The sequence below is a fragment of the Pseudophryne corroboree genome, unplaced genomic scaffold (genome assembly GCF_028390025.1).
Source record: "Pseudophryne corroboree isolate aPseCor3 unplaced genomic scaffold, aPseCor3.hap2 scaffold_773, whole genome shotgun sequence".
Taxonomy (NCBI): Eukaryota; Metazoa; Chordata; class Amphibia; order Anura; family Myobatrachidae; genus Pseudophryne; species Pseudophryne corroboree.
In genome coordinates, this window is record NW_026970352.1 from 33348 (window position 1) to 55676 (window position 22329).

General features: G+C 40.8%; 1 protein-coding gene across 1 annotated transcript in view; it reads left to right on the top strand.

The window, feature by feature from the left end:
• The window catches only part of LOC135040833 (vomeronasal type-2 receptor 26-like), a gene marked incomplete at its 5' end in the record, with an annotated part of 133138 nt that overhangs the window by 20760 nt on the left and 90049 nt on the right, over positions 1 to 22329 (top strand). Inside the window, one exon of the mRNA XM_063954870.1 lies at positions 9822 to 10113. Coding sequence (XP_063810940.1) covers positions 9822 to 10113 — 292 coding nt within the window. The remainder of the gene's footprint in view (positions 1 to 9821; positions 10114 to 22329) is intronic.

Sequence of the window (22329 nt, forward strand, 5' to 3'; positions counted from 1 at the left end):
CATTCAGACAGCTCCGCAGCCACGCACCACTACTAAGACTGGGTGGAATGTCAAGTTTAGTTATGCAGAAAATGTGGCATTGGTGCTGGAGCTGATGAAGTATCAGCGGCAGCTATTTGGGCCTGAGCCCGCCAAGGTGCCAACATGGAAGAAGACAGTGTTGTGGGCGAAAGTTGTTGCTGCTGTCAATAGTGAGGGGGTGGTCAAGCGGACGGAGCACACGTGCCGCAAACGGTACTTTGACATAAAGCAACGAATCAAGTCCAAAATGGCCAAGGAGGCGAAGTCGGCTCGAAAAACCGGTGGTGGCCAGCCCTATATTTCAAGATATCTGGACTATGAGGAGCCCATGCAGAGTGTAAAACCTCCTGAAGTTGTCTCTGCAACCCATGTCCGGGATTCAGATAGGCCCAGGAAGAATGGTGAGCATTTGTATTTGCATTAACATTCTATGACCTTACTTCTGTTTTTTTTGTTTTTTTTTTTCAAATGTGTGTCATGTGACGTTGCATATTACTCCCATCTTCAAGTGTGTGTCAGCAAATACATTGTTTTTGGTAATGTTTTCTACAAAAGCCAATGTCACACCTTACTTTATTGTATGTCATGTGTTTTTTTTCTGTATATTTTCCGTGTGTAGTTTGGACTTGGTGTGTCATTGAATTGTCCTGCAATAATGTTTTCCTTTTGCACATTTTTAAGTTTTCAATTTGGACTAGATTTTATATTTAGGTTATCTATGTGCAATGTTGCAAAAACAGTGGTTGTCATGTTAGAGGCTGGAGTAGTGGAAAGTGGTTTGGAAACCACTTACATGTGTAATGTCATTAGTACTGAATGTTTTTTTTTTTTTTTTTAAATCCCACTATTTGTTTGTTCAGTTTGAGTCTGTATTTGTACCCTGACACTACACTGCAGTCTAATTTTTTTATTTTTTTATGTTTTATTTGGGTTTTGTTTTTGTTTGGCTCATATAGTGGTAATGTGTGTTTGGAGTGCCACATCACAGAGCAATTTCCTTATTGCATCTGTAAATTGTTTCCTTTCATTACAAAATGAAGATGTGTGTTTTTGGTTGTTAGTGTATGTATTTTTACTTGTGTCCTATGTCTGTGTCCTGTACATGTTTTCCTGTGTTGCACTTTCCATAGTGAATGTGGCTATTGGACAATGTTTATTGTTTTATGTAGTGGTTTTTTGGTTTACGGTTCTTATGTTTTATTTAATTAAAAAAAACAAGCATTTTTAACAGATTTAAGGTTTATAAGCATAATGGGTGGATGTATCAACAATAGCATGAATACATTTTTTTTTTTTTTTTGGTTTTACAGTGTTGGAAAAAAGCAGTACTGGTCGTCCTATATCTGATGATGATGACGACGCTACGGAAGCAGGTAAAGTGTCTATTGTAGTATAGGGTATGTTTGTAAAGGAATGGCCATAACAAAATTTAACTTTCAATACTAGATCCATCAAAAGAAGTCTGGAGCAGCAGAAGGCGGACTTATGTAACACACCACCAAAAAAAAACATGTGGCAGCAAAGAAAGCAAGGTGTGATGTCCAGGACCAACCACAGCAGGCTTCCCCGCCACGAAGATTATCGACAGTATGTTCGGTCCCCCCACTCCAAATTTTGGACACACCTCCAAGACGCGAACCACACTCCCCTCATCTTGATTGTGAGTATCAAACTGAAATAAATTTATTACATTTCTGATCATAATAAAACTTTTACTTAAATGCATTAAGTCCAAACACATCAAAATCAGATATACTTACCGAAGTCAGTAAAACATGAAATGGAATCCTAGCAAAATGGCCTTGTCCACATCCTGTAAAGATATGTATGTCCACTTCAGCCATACAGTAGCACATTGTGTGGAAGATGCTGCAACAGAAACTCATGTGTAATTTTGGAAAATAGTAAGGTTGTTTAACACATTTTCACATGTGTGTTTGACCTAACATTGCCAAATACATATAAAAACATTACTATATTTGTTTTTGAAAAGCTATAAGGTAACACATTATGGATTACAATGTGTTTTTATGGTGGAGTATGTCTGATCTACAATAAAACTCATGTGTTTACTTTCACAATGAAGTAACCAGACACATTTGCCACAAACAGTCATTTGTATGTATTTAAGTTATGAGTGATGATGTTGCTAGCCAGGATATCTGAAAGCAACAGTCAATGACATGTGTTCCATATGTAGTGATTTGTTATAATTTATCAAACATATGGATAACTAATAGTGATGTGCACCGGATATTTTTCGGGTTTTGTGTTTTGGTTTTGGATTCGGTTCCGCGGCCGTGTTTTGGATTCGGACGCGTTTTGGCAAAACCTCCCTGAAAATTTTTTGTCGGATTCGGGTGTGTTTTGGATTCGGGTGTTTTTTTACAAAAACCCCTCAAAAACAGCTTAAATCATAGAATTTGGGGGTCATTTTGATCCCATAGTATTAATAACCTCAATAACCATAATTTCCACTCATTTCCAGTCTTTTCTGAACACCTCACAGCTCACAATATTATTTTTAGTCCTAAAATTTGCGCAAGGTCGCTGGATGACTAAGCTAAGCGACCCAAGTGGCCGACACAAACACCTGGCCCATCTAGGAGTGGCACTGCAGTGTCAGACAGGATGGCAGATTTAAAAAATAGTCCACAAACAGCACATGATGCAAAGAAAAAAAGAGGTGCACCAATGTCACTGTGTGACTAAGCTAAGCGACCCAAGTGGCCGACACAAACACCTGGCCCATCTAGTAGTGTCACTGCAGTGTCAGACAGGATGACAGATTAAAAAAATAGTCCCCAAACAGCACATGATGCAAAGAAAAAAAGAGGCACAATGAGGTAGCTGTGTGACTAAGCTAAGCGACCCAAGTGGCCAACACAAACACCTGGTACATCAAGGAGTGGCACTGCAGTTTTCTAGCGAGAGGATGAGTGATTCCATCCTCATGTGAATCTGAACCACTAGCCATAAACATAGGCCAGGGCCTCAGCCGTTCCTTGCCACTCCGTGTCGTAAATGGCATATTGGCAAGTTTACGCTTCTCATCAGACGCTTTTAATTTTGATTTTTGGGTCATTTTACTGAACTTTTGTTTTTTGGATTTTACATGCTCTCTACTATGATATTGGGCATTGGCCTTGGCAGACGACGTTGATGGCATTTCATCGTCTCGGCCATGACTAATGGCAGCAGCTTCAGCACGAGGTGGAAGTGGATCTTGATCTTTCCCTATTTTACCCTCCACATTTTTGTTCTCCATTTTTTAATGTGTGGAATTATATGCCAGTATCAATAGCAATGGCCTACTACTATATATACTGCGCACAACTGAAATGCACCACAGGTATGGGTGGTTAGTATACTTGACGACACAGAGGTAGGTAGAACAGTGGCCTTCTGTACCGTACTGCTATATATTATATACTGGTGGTCAGCAAACTGTGCAAAACTGAAATACACCACAAGTATGGATGGATAGTATACTTGACGACACAGAGGTAGGTAGAGCAGTGGCCTTCTGTACCGTACTGTTATATATTATATACTGGTGGTCAGCAAAATTATGCACTGTACTCCTACTATATACTACAATGCAGCACAGATATGGAGCGTTTTTCAGGCAGAGAACGTATAATACTGGTGGTCACTGGTCAGCAAAACTCTGCACTGTACTCCTCCTATAAAATACTGGTGGTCCCCAGTCCCCACAAAAAAGCAGTGTGAGCACAGATATATGCAGCACACTGAGCACAGATATAGAGCGTTTTTCAGGCAGAGAACGTATACTACTGGTGGTCACTGGTCACTGGTCAGCAAAACTCTGCTCTGTACTCCTCTTATATAATACTGGTGGTCCCCAGTCCCCACAATAAAGCAGTGTGAGCACAGATATATGCAGCACACTGAGCACAGATATGGAGCGTTTTTCAGGCAGAGAACGTATAATACTGGTGGTCACTGGTCACTGGTCAGCAAAACTCTGCACTGTACTCCTCCTATATAATACTGCTGGTCCCCAGTCCCCACAATAAAGCAGTGTGAGCACAGATATTTGCAACACACTGAGCACAGATATGGAGCGTTTTTCAGGCAGAGAACATATAATACTGGTGATCACTGGTCAACAAAACTCTGCACTGTACTCCTCCTATATAATACCTTTGGTCCCCAGTCCCTACAATAAAGCAGTGTGAGCACAGATATATGCAGCACACTGAGCACAGATATGGAGCGTTTTTCAGGCAGAGAACATATAATACTGGTGGTCACTGGTCAGTAAAACTCTGCACTGTACTCCTCCTATATAATACTGCTGGTCCCCAGTCCCCACAATAAAGCAGTGTGAGCACAGATATATGCAGCACACTGAGCACAGATATGGAGCATTTTTTAGGCAGAGAACGTATAATACTGGTGGTCACTGGTCAGCAAAACTCTGCACTATACTCCTCCTATTTACCCAGTCCACACAATAAAGCAGTGAGCACAGATATTTGCAGCCCCCTGAACAAAACTGAGAGGATGCCAGACACATCCTCTCACTATCATTTCCAATGCACGAGTGAAAAATGGCGGCGAAGCGCGGCTCCTTATATAGAATCCGAATCTCGCGAAAATCCGACAGCGGGATGATGACGTTCGGGCGCGCTCGGGTTAACCGAGCAAGGCGGGAGGATCCGAGTCTGCCTCGGAACCGTGTAAAATAGGTGAGGTTCGGGGGGGTTCGGATTCCGAGGAACCGAACCTGCTCATCACTAATAACTAACGGATATTTTTTTTAAATTACAGCTTCTAGTCCTGGTAACAGCTTCCCTCCACAACAACAGCAACACAGTGATATGGATGAGACAATCATGTTAGAAATGCAGCCATTAAGCCAAGGAATCAGCCCCCCAGCACCTGTGAGTACACCACCACATCAAAGCACACCACCACCACAACACAGCCCAACAACACCAGTAACACAAGGCCCTGATCACGTGTTTTAGAACATTTGGGCTAGACAGCAGGCCACTAATGAAGATTGCCTGTGTAGGCAGACACAAATGTTTGCAAAGCTACCATGTCACCTCAAAAGAATTATCCAAAATATGAGTCAACAAAATGAACAAACCACGAGAATTGGCAATACCATGGAACACATGCCATGGGCAACTTACAGCGCATAATGGAAGAACAGCACAGACTAATGGAAGAACAGCACAGACATCAGCAAAGCTATATCAAAATTTTTCAAAACAATCAAAATATAAATTAATCTTTATTCCGAATTGTAGACAATCAAAATGCTGCTACTAATGAACTCAATGCCACCCTCACTAACCTCAATGAAACACTCAGATCCATGCACCAACAGCAAACAAGCAGCAGTTCTGGTATGACTACTCCAAATATCATGCCAGTGTCATCACCACCAAGACGCTCCACCAGAGCATGCCAACATGACAGTGTTAAAGGCAAAGGGCAGGACAAGCAGCTACCCAAAAAAACTTAACAAATAAACCTCACATTTTTAATTTCAGAGAAGTTAATCAAAATACTTAGTAAGTGTGTATGTTTGTCATAATACATATAACACTTAGCTCCTTGACAATTTGTACAACATAATTAATTATAAGTGGTACAAACAACAACAGGAAATTTGTACGCACATTTATTCTTTACCATCTTTGAATTTTTTGGGAGGAAGGAAATGTTGTTTGAGTTGCACATAGATGTTAGCAGGAAGTAACCAGGACACTTGATTTTTTTCTAATCATTACTCTTTCTAGATTCCAATCATTCTCAGATCCTGCAGACACAATAATTGGCAGCCAGGCAGAATATGTTTAGCAGGAAGTAAACAGACCACTTGATTTATTTATAATCATTACTCTTTCTAGATTGAATCATTCTTAGATCCTACAGACACAATAATTGGCAGCCAGGCAGAATATGTTTAGCAGGAAGTAAACAGACCACTTGATTTTTTTAATAAGCATTACTCTTTCTAGATTCCAATCATTCTCAGATCCTACAGACACAATAATTGGCAGCCAGGCAGAATCATCCATGACCAATGCAACTTACAATGTGAATTAAAACTGGTTTACATTTCTTCTGTAGACGACTTTACAAGAAAAACACAATAGAGTTGTGTAAAAGTGTTCGAATATGTTTGTGTAAATTTTTAAAATGTAATACCCAAAATGAATGACATTATTGTTGTGGCATGTTTGTGTGTGTTAAAAATGAGTAATCATATTTAAAAACCTGAGGCAGAACCCACAAAATGAAAAATATTTTAACTTTTAACACTAATGTGTGTAATAATGGATATATGTTGAAAAATATGTATTGACTTTTAAAACTCCAAATTTACTCAAGCAAACATAAGGCAATACAATATTTTGGATGAGACAAATTTGTGTCCCTTTTATAGGCATGATAAGTCAGGTGTGAATGATTTGTAAGTGTCAACACATGTAAACATGGCTGAAAAAATCAGGTCTATTTTTTTGCAGTTTTTTTTTACGATTCGCAAAATAATACGACCGCAATTGAGCACTCACAGACTAACACCCAAATACGAATGAATAGTGAATACCCGTGTTCTATGAAATAACAGCCGCGTTTGACCGATGGTCTATTCATTCGTATTTCTGAACTTTGCCATTCAAACCATTACGAATAGTCCAAACACTGCGGATATTTGTGCTTAGTGAATTCCCGTGTTGGGACTTAGAAAAAAAAATGGACAAACTCGAATTTATTGTAAATATTGACCCTGGAGTGAGTATTACACTGTAATGATCAGTGATTGGTATATATGATGAGACTCTAGCAGGGAACATCGCTGCAGCCCTGATAGATCTGGAGTGAGTATTACACTATAATGATCAGTGACAGGTATATATGATGAGACTCTAGCAGGGAACATCGCTGCAGCCTGATAGATCTGGAGTGAGTATTACACTATAATGATCAGTGACAGGTATATATGATGAGACTCTAGCAGGTAACATCGCTGCAGCCCTGATAGATCTGGAGTGAGTATTACGCTATAATGATCAGTGACTGGTATATATGAGGAGACTCTAGCAGGGAACATCGCTGCAGTCCTGATAGATCTGGAGTGAGTATTACACTATAATGATCAGTGACATGTATATATGATGAGACTCTAGCAGGGAACATCGCTGCAGCCCTGATAGATCTGGAGTGAGTATTACAATATAATGTTCAGTGACAGGTATATATGATGAGACTCTAGCAGGGAACATCGTTGCAGCCCTGATAGATCTGGAGTGAGTATTACACTATAATGATCAGTGACAGGTATATATGATGAGACTCTAGCAGGGAACATCGCTGCAGCCTGATAGATCTGGAGTGAGTATTACACTGTATAATGATCAGTGACAGGCATATATGATGAGACTCTAGCAGGGAACATCGTTGCAGCCCTGATAGATCTGGAGTGAGTATTACACTATAATGATCAGTGACAGGTATATATGATGAGACTCTAGCAGGGAACATCGCTGCAGCCTGATAGATCTGGAGTGAGTATTACACTATAATGATCAGTGACAGGTATATATGATGAGACTCTAGCAGGGAACATCGCTGCATCCCTGATAGATCTGGAGTGAGTATTACACTATAATGATCAGTGACAGGTATATATGATGAGACTCTAGCAGGGAACATCGCTGCAGCCCTGATAGATCTGGAGTGAGTATTACACTATAATGATCAGTGACTGGTATATATGATGAGACTCTAGCAGGTAACATCGCTGTAGCCTGATAGATCTGGAGTGAGTATTACACTATACTGATCAGTGACAGGTATATATGATGAGACTCTAGCAGGGAATATCGCTGCAGCCTTATAGATCTGGAGTGAGTATTACACTATAATGATCAGTGACAGGTATATATGATGAGACTCTAGCAGGGAACATCGTTGCAGCCCTGATAGATCTGGAGTGAGTATTACACTATAGGGATCAGTGACAGGTATATATGATGAGACTCTAGCAGGGAACATCGTTGCAGCCCTGATAGATCTGGAGTGAGTATTACACTATAATGATCAGTGACAGGTATATATGATGAGACTCTGGCAGGGAACATCGCTGCAGCCCTGATAGATCTGGAGTGAGTATTAAACTATGATGACTGTGGTCTGTACATGAGAAGCTTACGCTGTAAGTGTCCTGATGGTCACAGTTGCTGCACAATTTTATGGATTAAAAATGTTATCCTGATATTTACCCAAATTAATTGTTGATAATATTTTAACCCTGAAATTTACTTTGTCTGTTTTTCTTTGTTATTATAATATGAATTATAGAACAGTATAATGATTTGTGTTCAGCAGTAATGAGGTTCTGCAGCTGCTGTACTAGACACTTACTGTACTATACAAAGAACGATTGCTAGCTGTATAACCAACATACTGTAGGGCCTGAACCATCCTTTTACAGCTGAAAAATGCAACTTCCAAAAAAGAGAACCACAACAATTACACAGCGTCAAAATTCTGAATATATGCTAAAAATAATAATATATCAGTGACTGTGAAAAATATTAACACATTTATACAGAATATGATTAAGAACAAATAAAAATGTGGATCAGATTGCAGATGTGACATTATATAGATGTGTCTGAATTAGCGCCAAATAGCGACATTTGCAAGAAACAGTCACTGAGACTCAGCAGCGCTAAGTATATTTTTCCTTTTATATAGATCTCAGTGGCATCACTAATGAAACAAAAGTACAATGTAAGGGTGCAGTGACCACTGGGGCTAGCATGTTATGTACTTCTGGGGTGCAGTCACAATGCTTGCGGTCAGGATTTTGGCGTTCAGGAGACCAGCGACGGTATCCAGACAGCTGGTATTTTGCTGAAGGCAAGCATACTGACACCCACCAATGATTGCTACTCGGATGGTGGTTCCACGCCACCAACTGAGTGGCAATAGAAACTGTGATGAGCAAAGCTTGCCACCAGGCCCACAGCATGGCGAGCACACAAGGGGACTCGCTGCCTCACAGCTGGCAACACATCTGTTGGTATATCATACCGGACCTCTACTTATGTGTGAGATGAAGTTGTAAAAAATGCAAAAGAAGACTTCTGCACTAAATATCATTATGCTTTATTTGTGACTTTATACTCACTATGTACTTTTTCTTTTACAACATAGAGTAAGAGTGAGTGGTTGGCACAAGCAATACTAGGATCACTATAGTAAATATCAAAAGAATGGATAAGAAAAGACAAAAGAAAGGTGATAGGAAATAGGGGAAGGAAAGGGCAGAAGTTGGAAGGGGAAGAGAGTCATTCGAGTTAATCACGCTGTGTAGATGAGTAAAAGAAAATGTGTTCATCGTATCCTCTGGTTTCTTTAAAGGCTAACCAGTTATTCCAGGTAGCCACAAAATCAGAAGAAGGTAACTTTATGAAAGAGGTTAGGTCATCCATGAGCATGTAATGGTCTATGCTATGGAACCAAAGAGACACATTCGGGCAAACTGAGGCTCTCTGCAGCATTCATCAAATGCCGGAGTAGTGATTTTTTAAATATATTGAAACAGGAATGTCCATGAAATTGTATAGCCAAAACTCAGGTGTATCTGGTAGAGATCATGATAGACACTTCCGGCAGAAATTTTGCAGCTGTCCGCCATGAATTATTGCCCTTGAGTGTACTGACTAAACATTGGGCTACAGAAACTAAATATCTGTAATTAGTGATTGGCTTACTAATTGTGGCACATACTCAACATTTTGCAGACCTGACATTGAAGAGTACAGAAGTATCCTGGCATTTATCTTTGCAATTGATGAAATTAACAAGGACCCCAACCTTCTCCCAAATGTGACTCTGGGTTATCACATATATGACACTTGTGGGGATCGAAAGAAAACCTTACAGTATGTCCTGCAGATATTGTCTGGAGAAATGATGGAGGCTCCTAATTATTCCTGTAGGAAACATGAGAAAGTGTTTGGATTTGTTGGTGATTCTGATTTTCATACAAGCCATGTGATGGCCCAGTTACTGAGTCTGTACCAGTACCCACAGGTAAGTGATCTCTGTATTTTATCTGTATTTTATTATACAGTACCTGCTAATATCCCCACATTTCTCTGTACAATGTGCCTCTCTCTCATTGGCTGTTGTTCTTCTCTGTGCCTCTTGGGGCTGCTGAATATATCCTGACCATTGTATTTTTCCCATAGAGGTGCATTTGTATTACAAATAGAGGTATTTCATCATTGTGGCACATACTTCCTGAATAATATGACTAACTCTGGTACTGGGGGTCTAGGGTTTCAATACTTTGCTTTATGCATGTTATCATAGTGGAATCAAGTCTATAATGCACATTACTTATAAGGGCACACACATCCTGCAATAATACAATTGTCCTGTGAGTTCTTTAATTGCTCATGAGACCTTAAGTATTGCAATTTCTACTACAAAGTAGTTGTTGCGATCAAATACAATAGTTGTTGCACAGAAATAGTGAAAAAATACCCATTGCAGAAATTGTGAATGCATCACAATATGCAGTCTGATCACAAAACCACACACAAATTGCTATCTGTGCAAGGCAAGGTCATTCTTGTGACACAAGAGGCTGGAAGTGGTCATCGCTGATGTCAGAGGCCCCCTTAAAAATGCCTGGGCACACCTGTGTTTTTGCAAACCCAGAAAACCCAAAAGAAAACGCCACCATGGCTGAGTAGTTGGGAGGGGGTAATGCAATGGCCACAGGGGCCTGTATAAATGTGTCATAGGTGTCAAGATCCAGGTTATTAGCCCCCATTATTTACCTGCTAAGTAACTCCTGAAACTGGCCTGGCATTCCAGGCCTGCATTCCACCTGTGCTGTCTGCGGGCAGCGCGCTGCAGGTCTGTGTCTCAAGGTTCTCTTCTGTGATCGCGGCAGTGCTGGCATGGCAACATTATACAAAATATCCATTTGTTTAAAGTATGGTGTCTCTTGCCCTCCGTGACCTCCACCGCCATTACTACCGATTCTCACATAAAAAGTTCAAAAAGACTTTCTCTCCAGTTTCAAACATAGGTGCAGCCATGTTTGTTTATCATCACATGTTGTTTTCAGCCTATCCGCTGCATTCTGGACTCTGCCTTAATTATCCAGGCAATCTTCTTAAGACGACTGGATTCATCTTCTTCCATGGGCTGAATTATGTCATAATAACCAGTACTACTCATCATCCTCTTCTACGCTATTCTTTCCCAACTACGGTCTCCATCCAAAGGTTCCAGAGTTTCAACCGCTTCCAGCAACAGCAGTACCTGCAGCTGATGTCGCCTTTCTTCAGTTTTCTAGAAACTGGAAGAATATCCGGACAGCTCTCTTGAAAGCTTCCTCAAGGTACAAAAAGTTTGCAGACAAGAAGGGTAGAGCAATTCCATCCCTCAAACCAGGTGACCGTATTTGGCTGTCTACTAAAAATCTGAGTTTAAGAGTTCCAAGTATGAAGTTTGCTCCTCGGTACATCGGCCACATTATACAAAATATCCATTTGTTTAAAGTACGGCGTCTCCTACCATGCACGGCCTCCGCCGCCATTACTGCCGGTTCTCACATGTAAGTACAAAGACTTTCCCTCCAGTTTCAAACATGGGCGCAGCCATGTTTGTTTTTCATCACATGTTGTTTTCAGCCTTTGCCGCTGCAGTCTGGACTCTGCCTTAATTATCCAGCCAATCCTTGCTCATCAGCTGGTACAAATATCCTGCTCCAGGGCTGAATAATTGTCAGTGCTTTGGTTGCCAATCCTGCATACATGTCTCTCCTGATTGGTGAATTCTCAGCTTGACTTTCCAGATATTCCAGCTCCTGTGATTCAGCTTCTACAAAATACCGGCAGCAATCACCATCCTGCGGTGCAGCCTGAATCCTGCAGTGTTCCAGCTCTGCTTCCTGGCTTTCTACTGCTGCGTCCTGACATCGGCTTCCAGCATTGGTTCTATTCTGCCTCCAGCTTCCAGTGGTGTCCTGGTATCGTTATTGCTTCCATTATCTACAGCATCGTTCACTAGCTTCTGTGGTAAAGTTTGGAAGAAGATAGTGTGAACAGATAATAGCGCTCTCCAACCACCATGAAAAAGGAGAAGACCTTTTGTCAGTGCAACAATAATAATAAAAACAAATCACCCTATTAATGGATGAAATAAATGCCAGTGGAATAGTCATAGGCATCCAGCTCAGTCCTTATAGAATAGTTGATCATCCGTTCTTATATCTTTTCTGAATAGCCGTGAACACCTGAAAAAAAGTATCTCTCTAGTCCCTGTTGCAAGGGACAAATTGAGAGATACTTATAAGGAACAGATATAGTGTAGACGTCCTTAAAATAAAGACAACTTTTTATTCTTTCAAGGTTCCACTTACAGAAAGACAAAATTAAAACAGCATAACATATACTCAGTGGGATATATCACCAATCCAGATGGCACAAGAAAGGGGGGAAACCTCTGACACCCGATGTATGTGGTGAGGATGGGTCCCGGTTCCGGATACACGGCTCCCAATACAAGAGGTCCTCCCAGGAGATTGGATCAGCCCACGAGACACACAGCAAACACGAGCCACGCTCTACGTGTTTCGGACCGTTGGTCCTTCGTCAGAAGCGTGGTTTAAAATGGCTCGAGTCCCCTTATTTAAACCCTACAAACGAGTGTCCTCAGCTGGGGTTCATTGCCGCTAATCGGCAAAAAAACCCGGTGACGCGCTTCCGTTCTCGGACGCGTTACCGGAAGCGGAAGTCCTCTGCGGTCCATATGCGTTCCACCAATGCCGGAAATGTCCTCCTTCGTGCGTTCCACTCGATGATCAGTCGCACAATTCTTTCAGCAAGGTGGTATACAATGTTAATAGCAGAAAAAAGTCCACAAGCCCTAGGGCTCAGTCCAGGTATATACAAAAAATAGAATAATAAACAAGTATAAATAAACCATAACAGTTAGTTTACGAATTAAAATTAGTTAAGGTAAGAAACATTTGAGTTCAAATTCACCGTTTAGGCCCCTCGGAACAAGGGTCCCCAAACGGTGAATCCACCTCATCTCAGCCTGTGCCAGTCTTTTTTCTATATCTCTGGTTCTCCAGACTGGGAGGATCAACTGAATAGCACAGAAAAATTTTAAAAAACATTCCTTAGTGTTATGGATTTTTTTAAAATGTGAAGAAACTGTGTGGGTTTCTAGGCTTTTGCGTATATTGTAGATGTGTTCAGCCCATCTCACCTTGGCACATCTACTTGTTCTCCCAACATAAAACAAACCACATGCACACTCCAGGATGTATACAACATTTCTGGAGTGGCACGTGATGAATTCCCTTATTGGGTATACCTGGCCATTCACTTTAAATTCAGTTATTTTTCTCAAAGGGGATTTCACAGTCTTACACATCAGGCAGTCGCCGCAACGGTGAAAACCCTTAGTCCTTATGCTTTGCCTGGACTCGCTCTCTACACTGCTCCTAACCAGTTGGTCCTTTAGAGATGATGCCCTTCTATATACGAAGACTGGCTTCTCTGGTAACAGGGGTCCGATAATTGCATCTTGTTTGAGGATGTTCCAATTGGATCGGAACACCCGCTCTATTCTCTTGTGTGACTGATTGAATTGGCTGATGAAGGCCCACTGGAATCTCCCATTATTCGACTCCTTTGATTTACATTTGGTTTCCAATAAAGTGTTTCTCTCTATATTGGATACTCTTGATCTTGCTTTATCCAATAAACTGGTGGAGTATCCTTTCTTGATGAAACGGTTCGAAATCTCATCAAACTGTTGATCACAGATATGTATATCCATGCAGTTCCTCTTAATTCTTGCAAACTGGCTGAAGGGAATCCCATCCAGCCTAATTCGCATGGTGCTCACTCGTTCTATCTATAAAGCCATTAGAGTCTGTGCTCTTCCTATATGTTTTGGTATTGACCTTCCCATTGGCAATATAGATACTCAAATCTAAAAAAGAAACCTCCATGTCACTGATGGTGAAAGTAAACTTGATTGACATGTCATTAGTGTTAAGCTCATCACAAAAAAGTTGAAGGGAAGCATTATCCCCCCTCCACACAAAAAACACGTCGTCAATATAACGCTGCCATGACACCAGGCCCGACCCCAGCTCACCACCGGGCCAGATGTATGTTTCCTCCCAGTAGGCGATGAACAAATTTGCATAGCTGGGGGCGAACCTGGTGCCCATGGCAGTGCCGACACGTTGCAAATAAAACGTACCATCAAAATAAAAATAATTATTCAGTAAAATAAATTTGATACTGTCCAGAATAAACTCTTTCAATATTTCGCTCATAGAGCTGGAGTTCAAAAAGTAGGAAACCGCAGTGAGACCTTGGTGTAGATCTATTATTGTGTACAATGTACACACATCTGCTGTACATAGAACATCATTTTCTTCCCATTTATATGACGTTAATCTTCTCAACATATCTCCAGTATCTTTTAAGAAAGCTCTGGTAGACTGTACCAATGGATGAAAAGATGATAATCCACCATTGCCGACAAATTGCTTGTTAGGCTGTTACACCCGGAGACAATTGGTCGACCTGGGGGGTGGAGGGGGTCCTTGTGGACCTTTGGAAGGACATATAGAGTAGGAATAGATGGATCTGAGATATTAAGGTAGACAAATTCTTTATCTGTGATTGCCTTCATGTCTAAAGCCTTTGTACATAGGTCGGACAATGCTTTGGCAATCTTTGATGTAGGATCAGACTTCAACTTAAGGTAAGTTTTACCGTCATTAAGTTGCCTATAGATTTCTTGCATATAGGCTTCCCTATTCATAAGGACCACCCCTCCACCCTTGTCCGCGGGCTTAACAATTAATTCCTTGTCATTTTTAAGATTCTTAACTGCCCGGAATTCTTTTTTGGTAAGATTAAGTCTCTTATTTTTTCTCATATTATCCGTCACAATGACTTTCTCTATTTCGTCACACACTACTTTATTGAAAGTGTCCAGACAACTTCCCTTAGCATGTAAGGGATAGAATGTGGAAGGGGGCTTAAAAGATGAGTTTTCACTATTAGTAATAACTACCGGAGGTTCTAAAGAATTGTCCTCTTTAATCTGAAAAAAATGTTTGAGGGTAAGCTTCCTTACAAATTTTTGTACGTCTATAAAGGTGTCAAAGGAATTGGGCTTACAGGAAGTCGCAAATTTTAAACCCTTCTGCAACACCTTTTTTTCCTCCTCATCAAGAACACGATCAGAGAGATTGAAGATTTTTCCTTCAGTGGAACCCAAATCTGTATCTGGATTATCAATCATCACTGGTATAGTGGTTTTTGGATTTCTTTTAAACTTTCGTTTGAGACCCGCCCTTTTACCTCTTTTATTGGTCTTATGGCGTGCCCCACTTACTACTATGTCGGTAGAAACACCTACCAATGGTCCCTCGGGGTTCTTTGGCCCCACTCTAAAAAAGAAGCCGTTTCTTGTTCGACATATGGACCATTCCGGACTCTATTAAATCTTTTTGGAGAAGATAATCTTCTATCAAAGTCTCGAAATCTGGGTCTGGACCTATATGTGGCCCACCTATCATTAAACCTTTGATGATTGATTTGATTTGGTTCATCCCCAGATCTATTGTGGGGGATGGTGTTATTTCTGTTCGTAGGGGGATGATAGATGTTATCTCTATTAGATGGATTAGAGGATTTCCCTCTTCTCCATGAGGCGATCTTTCCACTCTGACCTGAAGGACCCTGGTGTGGACCTTCCAGGTTAGTTTCTACCGTTTGTTTGACATTTCTAGTTTTTCCCTTTTTCTTATTGATCTTATTTACTATTTGTACCCCTGGATTAGATCCTACGGGGAATACTTCTGTCCCTACATCTGTTGTTTCCACGGAATCCCTTTTAAACTTCTTTAGTTTCCTATCCCTCAATTCCTTCGTACTTTTATTCATCCTTTGTAGGAGTAATTTTTCTAAACCCTGGAATTCTTCTGATTCCTTATAAGGACGTACTAATGATTGTAGTGTGTCTATCTCATCATTCAATTGAGTCATATTTTTCTTTCTCTCTCTGATAATCAAATCTATCAGGGAGAGTGAACAGGAATTAAGGATCGTGTCCCATTCTTTCCTAAACTCTGTTTCAGATGTATTAAAAGTGGGTGGTTTGAGAATTTTGAGACCCTTAGGTATGAGGTGGGAGCTCTGGTAGTGTTCCAGCGTTACTACCTCCCACCACATCCTATTTTCTTTCATCATGGTTTGTTCAAGTTTCTTAAATACTGAATTTAGATCCTCATCTGAAATCTCAATACTACTAGATGTATCAGAAAAGGTGGATTGAATTAATGTATTCCTGCTTTCCCTAAAATTAAACATGGCTGCAGCACAAAATCAAAGAAAGGATGCAAAAAACCAACAATAACAAAAGAACAATACTTTGAAAAATTGTGCGCACTAGGTAGAAGTGCAGCTAAACAATTCACACATAAATGTGCACCCAAAAACACATTTAGATTAGTACATTTGGAAGAAGATAGTGTGAACAGATAATAGCGCTCTCCAACCACCATGAAAAAGGAGAAGACCTTTTGTCAGTGCAACAATAATAATAAAAACAAATCACCCTATCACCCTAGAACGGATGATCGACTATTCTATAAGGACTGAGCTGGATGCCTATGACTATTCCACTGGCATTTATTTCATCCATTAATAGGGTGATTTATTTTTATTATTATTGTTGCACTGACAAAAGGTCTTCTCCTTTTTCATGGTGGTTGGAGAGCGCTATTATCTGTTCACACTATCTTCTTCCAAATGTACTAATCTAAATGTGTTTTTGGGTGCACATTTATGTGTGAATTGTTTAGCTGCACTTCTACCTAGTGCGCACAATTTTTCAAAGTATTGTTCTTTTGTTATTGTTGGTTTTTTGCATCCTTTCTTTGATTTTGTGCTGCAGCCATGTTTAATTTTAGGGAAAGCAGGAATACATTAATTCAATCCACCTTTTCTGATACATCTAGTAGTATTGAGATTTCAGATGAGGATCTAAATTCAGTATTTAAGAAACTTGAACAAACCATGATGAAAGAAAATAGGATGTGGTGGGAGGTAGTAACGCTGGAACACTACCAGAGCTCCCACCTCATACCTAAGGGTCTCAAAATTCTCAAACCACCCACTTTTAATACATCTGAAACAGAGTTTAGGAAAGAATGGGACACGATCCTTAATTCCTGTTCACTCTCCCTGATAGATTTGATTATCAGAGAGAGAAAGAAAAATATGACTCAATTGAATGATGAGATAGACACACTACAATCATTAGTACGTCCTTATAAGGAATCAGAAGAATTCCAGGGTTTAGAAAAATTACTCCTACAAAGGATGAATAAAAGTACGAAGGAATTGAGGGATAGGAAACTAAAGAAGTTTAAAAGGGATTCCGTGGAAACAACAGATGTAGGGACAGAAGTATTCCCCGTAGGATCTAATCCAGGGGTACAAATAGTAAATAAGATCAATAAGAAAAAGGGAAAAACTAGAAATGTCAAACAAACGGTAGAAACTAACCTGGAAGGTCCACACCAGGGTCCTTCAGGTCAGAGTGGAAAGATCGCCTCATGGAGAAGAGGGAAATCCTCTAATCCATCTAATAGAGATAACATCTATCATCCCCCTACGAACAGAAATAACACCATCCCCCACAATAGATCTGGGGATGAACCAAATCAAATCAATCATCAAAGGTTAAATGATAGGTGGGCCACATATAGGTCCAGACCCAGATTTCGAGACTTTGATAGAAGATTATCTTCTCCAAAAAGATTTAATAGAGTCCGGAATGGTCCATATGTCGAACAAGAAACGGCTTCTTTTTTAGAGTGGGGCCAAAGAACCCCGAGGGACCATTGGTAGGTGTTTCTACCGACATAGTAGTAAGTGGGGCACGCCATAAGACCAATAAAAGAGGTAAAAGGGCGGGTCTCAAACGAAAGTTTAAAAGAAATCCAAAAACCACTATACCAGTGATGATTGATAATCCAGATACAGATTTGGGTTCCACTGAAGGAAAAATCTTCAATCTCTCTGATCGTGTTCTTGATGAGGAGGAAAAAAAGGTGTTGCAGAAGGGTTTAAAATTTGCGCCTTCCTGTAAGCCCAATTCCTTTGACACCTTTATAGACGTACAAAAATTTGTAAGGAAGCTTACCATCAAACGTTTTTTTCAGATTAAGGAGGACAATTCTTTAGAACCTCCGGTAGTTATTACTAATAGTGAAAACTCATCTTTTAAGCCCCCTTCCACATTCTATCCCTTACATGCTAAGGGAAGTTGTCTGGACACTTTCAATAAAGTAGTGTGTGACGAAATAGAGAAAGTCATCGTGACGGATAATATGAGAAAAAATAAGAGACTTAATCTTACCAAAAAAGAATTCCTGGCAGTTAAGAATCTTAAAAATGACAAGGAATTAATTGTTAAGCCCGCGGACAAGGGTGGAGGGGTGGTCCTTATGAATAGGGAAGCCTATATGCAAGAAATCTATAGGCAACTTAATGAACGATAAAACTTACCTTAAGTTGTAGTCTGATCCTACATCAAAGATTGCCAAAGCATTGTCCGACCTATGTACAAAGGCTTTAGACATGAAGGCAATCACAGATAAAGAATTTGTCTACCTTAATATCTCAGATCCATCTATTCCTACTCTATATGTCCTTCCAAAGGTCCACAAGGACCCCCTCCACCCCCCAGGTCGACCAATTGTCTCCGGGTGTAACAGCCTAACAAGCAATTTGTCGGCAATGGTGGATTATCATCTTCAGCCATTGGTACAGTCTACCAGAGCTTTCTTAAAAGATACTGGAGATATGTTGAGAAGATTAACGTCATATAAATGGGAAGAAAATGATGTTCTATGTACAGCAGATGTGTGTACATTGTACACAATAATAGATCTACACCAAGGTCTCACTGCGGTTTCCTACTTTTTGAACTCCAGCTCTATGAGCGAAATATTGAAAGAGTTTATTCTGGACAGTATCAAATTTATTTTACTGAATAATTATTTAATTTTGATGGTACGTTTTATTTGCAACGTGTCGGCACTGCCATGGGCACCAGGTTCGCCCCCAGCTATGCAAATTTGTTCATGGCCTACTGGGAGGAAACATACATCTGGCCCGGTGGTGAGCTGGGGTCGGGCCTGGTGTCATGGCAGCGTTATATTGACGACGTGTTTTTTGTGTGGAGGGGGGATAATGCTTCCCTTCAACTTTTTTGTGATGAGCTTAACACTAATGACATGTCAATCAAGTTTACTTTCACCATCAGTGACATGGAGGTTTCTTTTTTAGATTTGAGTATCTATATTGCCAATGGGAAGGTCAATACCAAAACATATAGGAAGAGCACAGACTCTAATGGCTTTATAGATAGAACGAGTGAGCACCATGCGAACTAGCTGGATGGGATTCCCTTCAGCCAGTTTGCAAGAATTAAGAGGAACTGCACGGATATACATATCTGTGATCAACAGTTTGATGAGATTTCGAACCGTTTCATCAAGAAAGGATACTCCACCAGTTTATTGGATAAAGCAAGATCAAGAGTATCCAATATAGAGAGAAACACTTTATTGGAAACCAAATGTAAATCAAAAGAGTCGAATAATGGGAAATTCCAGTGGGCCTTCATCAGCCAATTCAATCAGTCACACAAGAGAATAGAGCGGGTGTTCCGATCCAATTGGAACATCCTCAAACAAGATGCAATTCTCGGACCCCTGTTACCAGAGAAGCCTGTCTTCGTATATAGAAGGGCACCATCTCTAAAGGACCAACTGGTTAGGAGCAGTGTAGAGAGCGAGTCCAGGCAAAGCATAAGGACTAAGGGTTTTCACCGTTGCGGCGACTGCCTGATGTGTAAGACTGTGAAATCCCCTTTGAGAAAAATAACTGAATTTAAAGTGAATGGCCAGGTATACCCAATAAGGGAATTCATCACGTGCCACTCCAGAAATGTTGTATACATCCTGGAGTGTGCATGTGGTTTGTTTTATGTTGGGAGAACAAGTAGATGTGCCAAGGTGAGATGGGCTGAACACATCTACAATATACGCAAAGGCCTAGAAACCCACACAGTTTCTTCACATTTAAAAAAAATCCATAACACTAAGGAATGTTTTTTAAAAATTTTCTGTGCTATTCAGTTGATCCTCCCAGTCTGGAGAACCAGAGATATAGAAAAAAGACTGGCACAGGCTGAGATGAGGTGGATTCACCGTTTGGGGACCCTTGTTCCGAGGGGCCTAAACGGTGAATTTGAACTCAAATGTTTCTTACCTTAACTAATTTTAATTTGTAAACTAACTGTTATGGTTTATTTATACTTGTTTATTATTCTATTTTTTGTATATACCTGGACTGAGCCCTAGGGCTTGTGGACTTTTTTCTGCTATGGACATTGTATACCACCTTGCTGAAAGAATTGTGCGACTGATCATCGAGTGGAACGCACGAAGGAGGACATTTCCGGCATTGGTGGAACGCATATGGACCGCAGAGGACTTCCGCTTCCGGTAACGCGTCCGAGAACGGAAGCGCGTCACCGGGTTTTTTTGCCGATTAGCGGCAATGAACCCCAGCTGAGGACACTCGTTTGTAGGGTTTAAATAAGGGGACTCAAGCCATTTTAAACCACGCTTCTGACGAAGGACCAACGGTCCGAAACGCGTAGAGCGTGGCTCGTGTCTGCTGTGTGTCTCGTGGGCTGATCCAATCTCCTGGGAGGACCTCTTGTATTGGGAGCCGTGTATCCGGAACCGGGACCCATCCTCACCACATACATCGGGTGTCAGAGGTTTCCCCCCTTTCTTGTGCCATCTGGATTGGTGATATATCCCACTGAGTATATGTTATGCTGTTTTAATTTTGTCTTTCTGTAAGTGGAACCTTGAAAGAATAAAAAGTTGTCTTTATTTTAAGGACGTCTACACTATATCTGTTCCTTATAAGTATCTCTCAATTTGTCCCTTGCAACAGGGACTAGAGAGATACTTTTTTTCAGGTGTTCACGGCTATTCAGAAAAGATATAAGAACGGATGATCGACTATTCTATAAGGACTGAGCTGGATGCCTATGACTATTCCACTGGCATTTATTTCATCCATTAATAGGGTGATTTGTTTTTATTATTATTGTTGCACTGACAAAAGGTCTTCTCCTTTTTCATGGTGGTTGGAGAGCGCTATTATCTGTTCACACTATCTTCTTCCAAATGTACTAATCTAAATGTGTTTTTGGGTGCACATTTATGTGTGAATTGTTCAGCTGCACTTCTACCTAGTGCGCACAATTTTTCAAAGTATTGTTCTTTTGTTATTCTGTGGTAAAGTGTCACTGGCTTCAAGCTTCCAGCATGTCACTTACATCGCTTTCAGCTTCCAGCAGTGATTGGTGTTACCATCTGCCTACAGCGGTGCTTCATATCATCTCCAGCAGTATTCATATATCGTCCTGCATATCATTCCACACAACATCGGACCACAGTATCCATCAATGCTCACCATCGAACTGTTGCTCCAGTGGTGAGTTAAGCACATCTTTCCTCACACCAGTTCCGTCCGGTAGTCTCTGGCAATCCTACCTACATCTCTTCAACCTCAGTGTATCAGTGCCTATCCCAGTCTCCTGTCTACCACCTACTGGGCAGTACTTGCTCGTTCCTCAATACAGCGGTTAGCTGTGGCCACAGACTTTCCAACTCCGGATTTTGGAAAGGACTTTGTTATCTTGTTCTGCATAGCCACAGTCTCAAATACCAGTTGCATTCCCAGGAACTGTACTGCATTTTCATTCTGCACTCACTGTTGAGGATATCTTATTGCCAAGATGTATACTGTGTGTTCAATAAATTGACTGTTTAATTTTACTCCGTTGTTGTGGTCACGCCTTCAGGTTCATGGTGTTCTAACATCCTGTATGTCTAGCAAACTAATCTCATCTCAACGGTTCACCTACATGCCAGCTTTTGCATCTGAGGCTTCCCTCAGTCATCCTCAGCCCTCAGTTGTGACAGTAAGCACTGACCATATGGATACAGCCAGAGACCAGGGCCAAGCTATCAGCCTGATAAAACAACTTGCAGCCCGTTTAGAACATCAGGAGGCAAGTGATTTGCTGTCTCCAGGACCTCTCCTCCTGGCTGGATGGGATTCAAACAACCCTCTGTGGTCCAGGGGCGTTCAG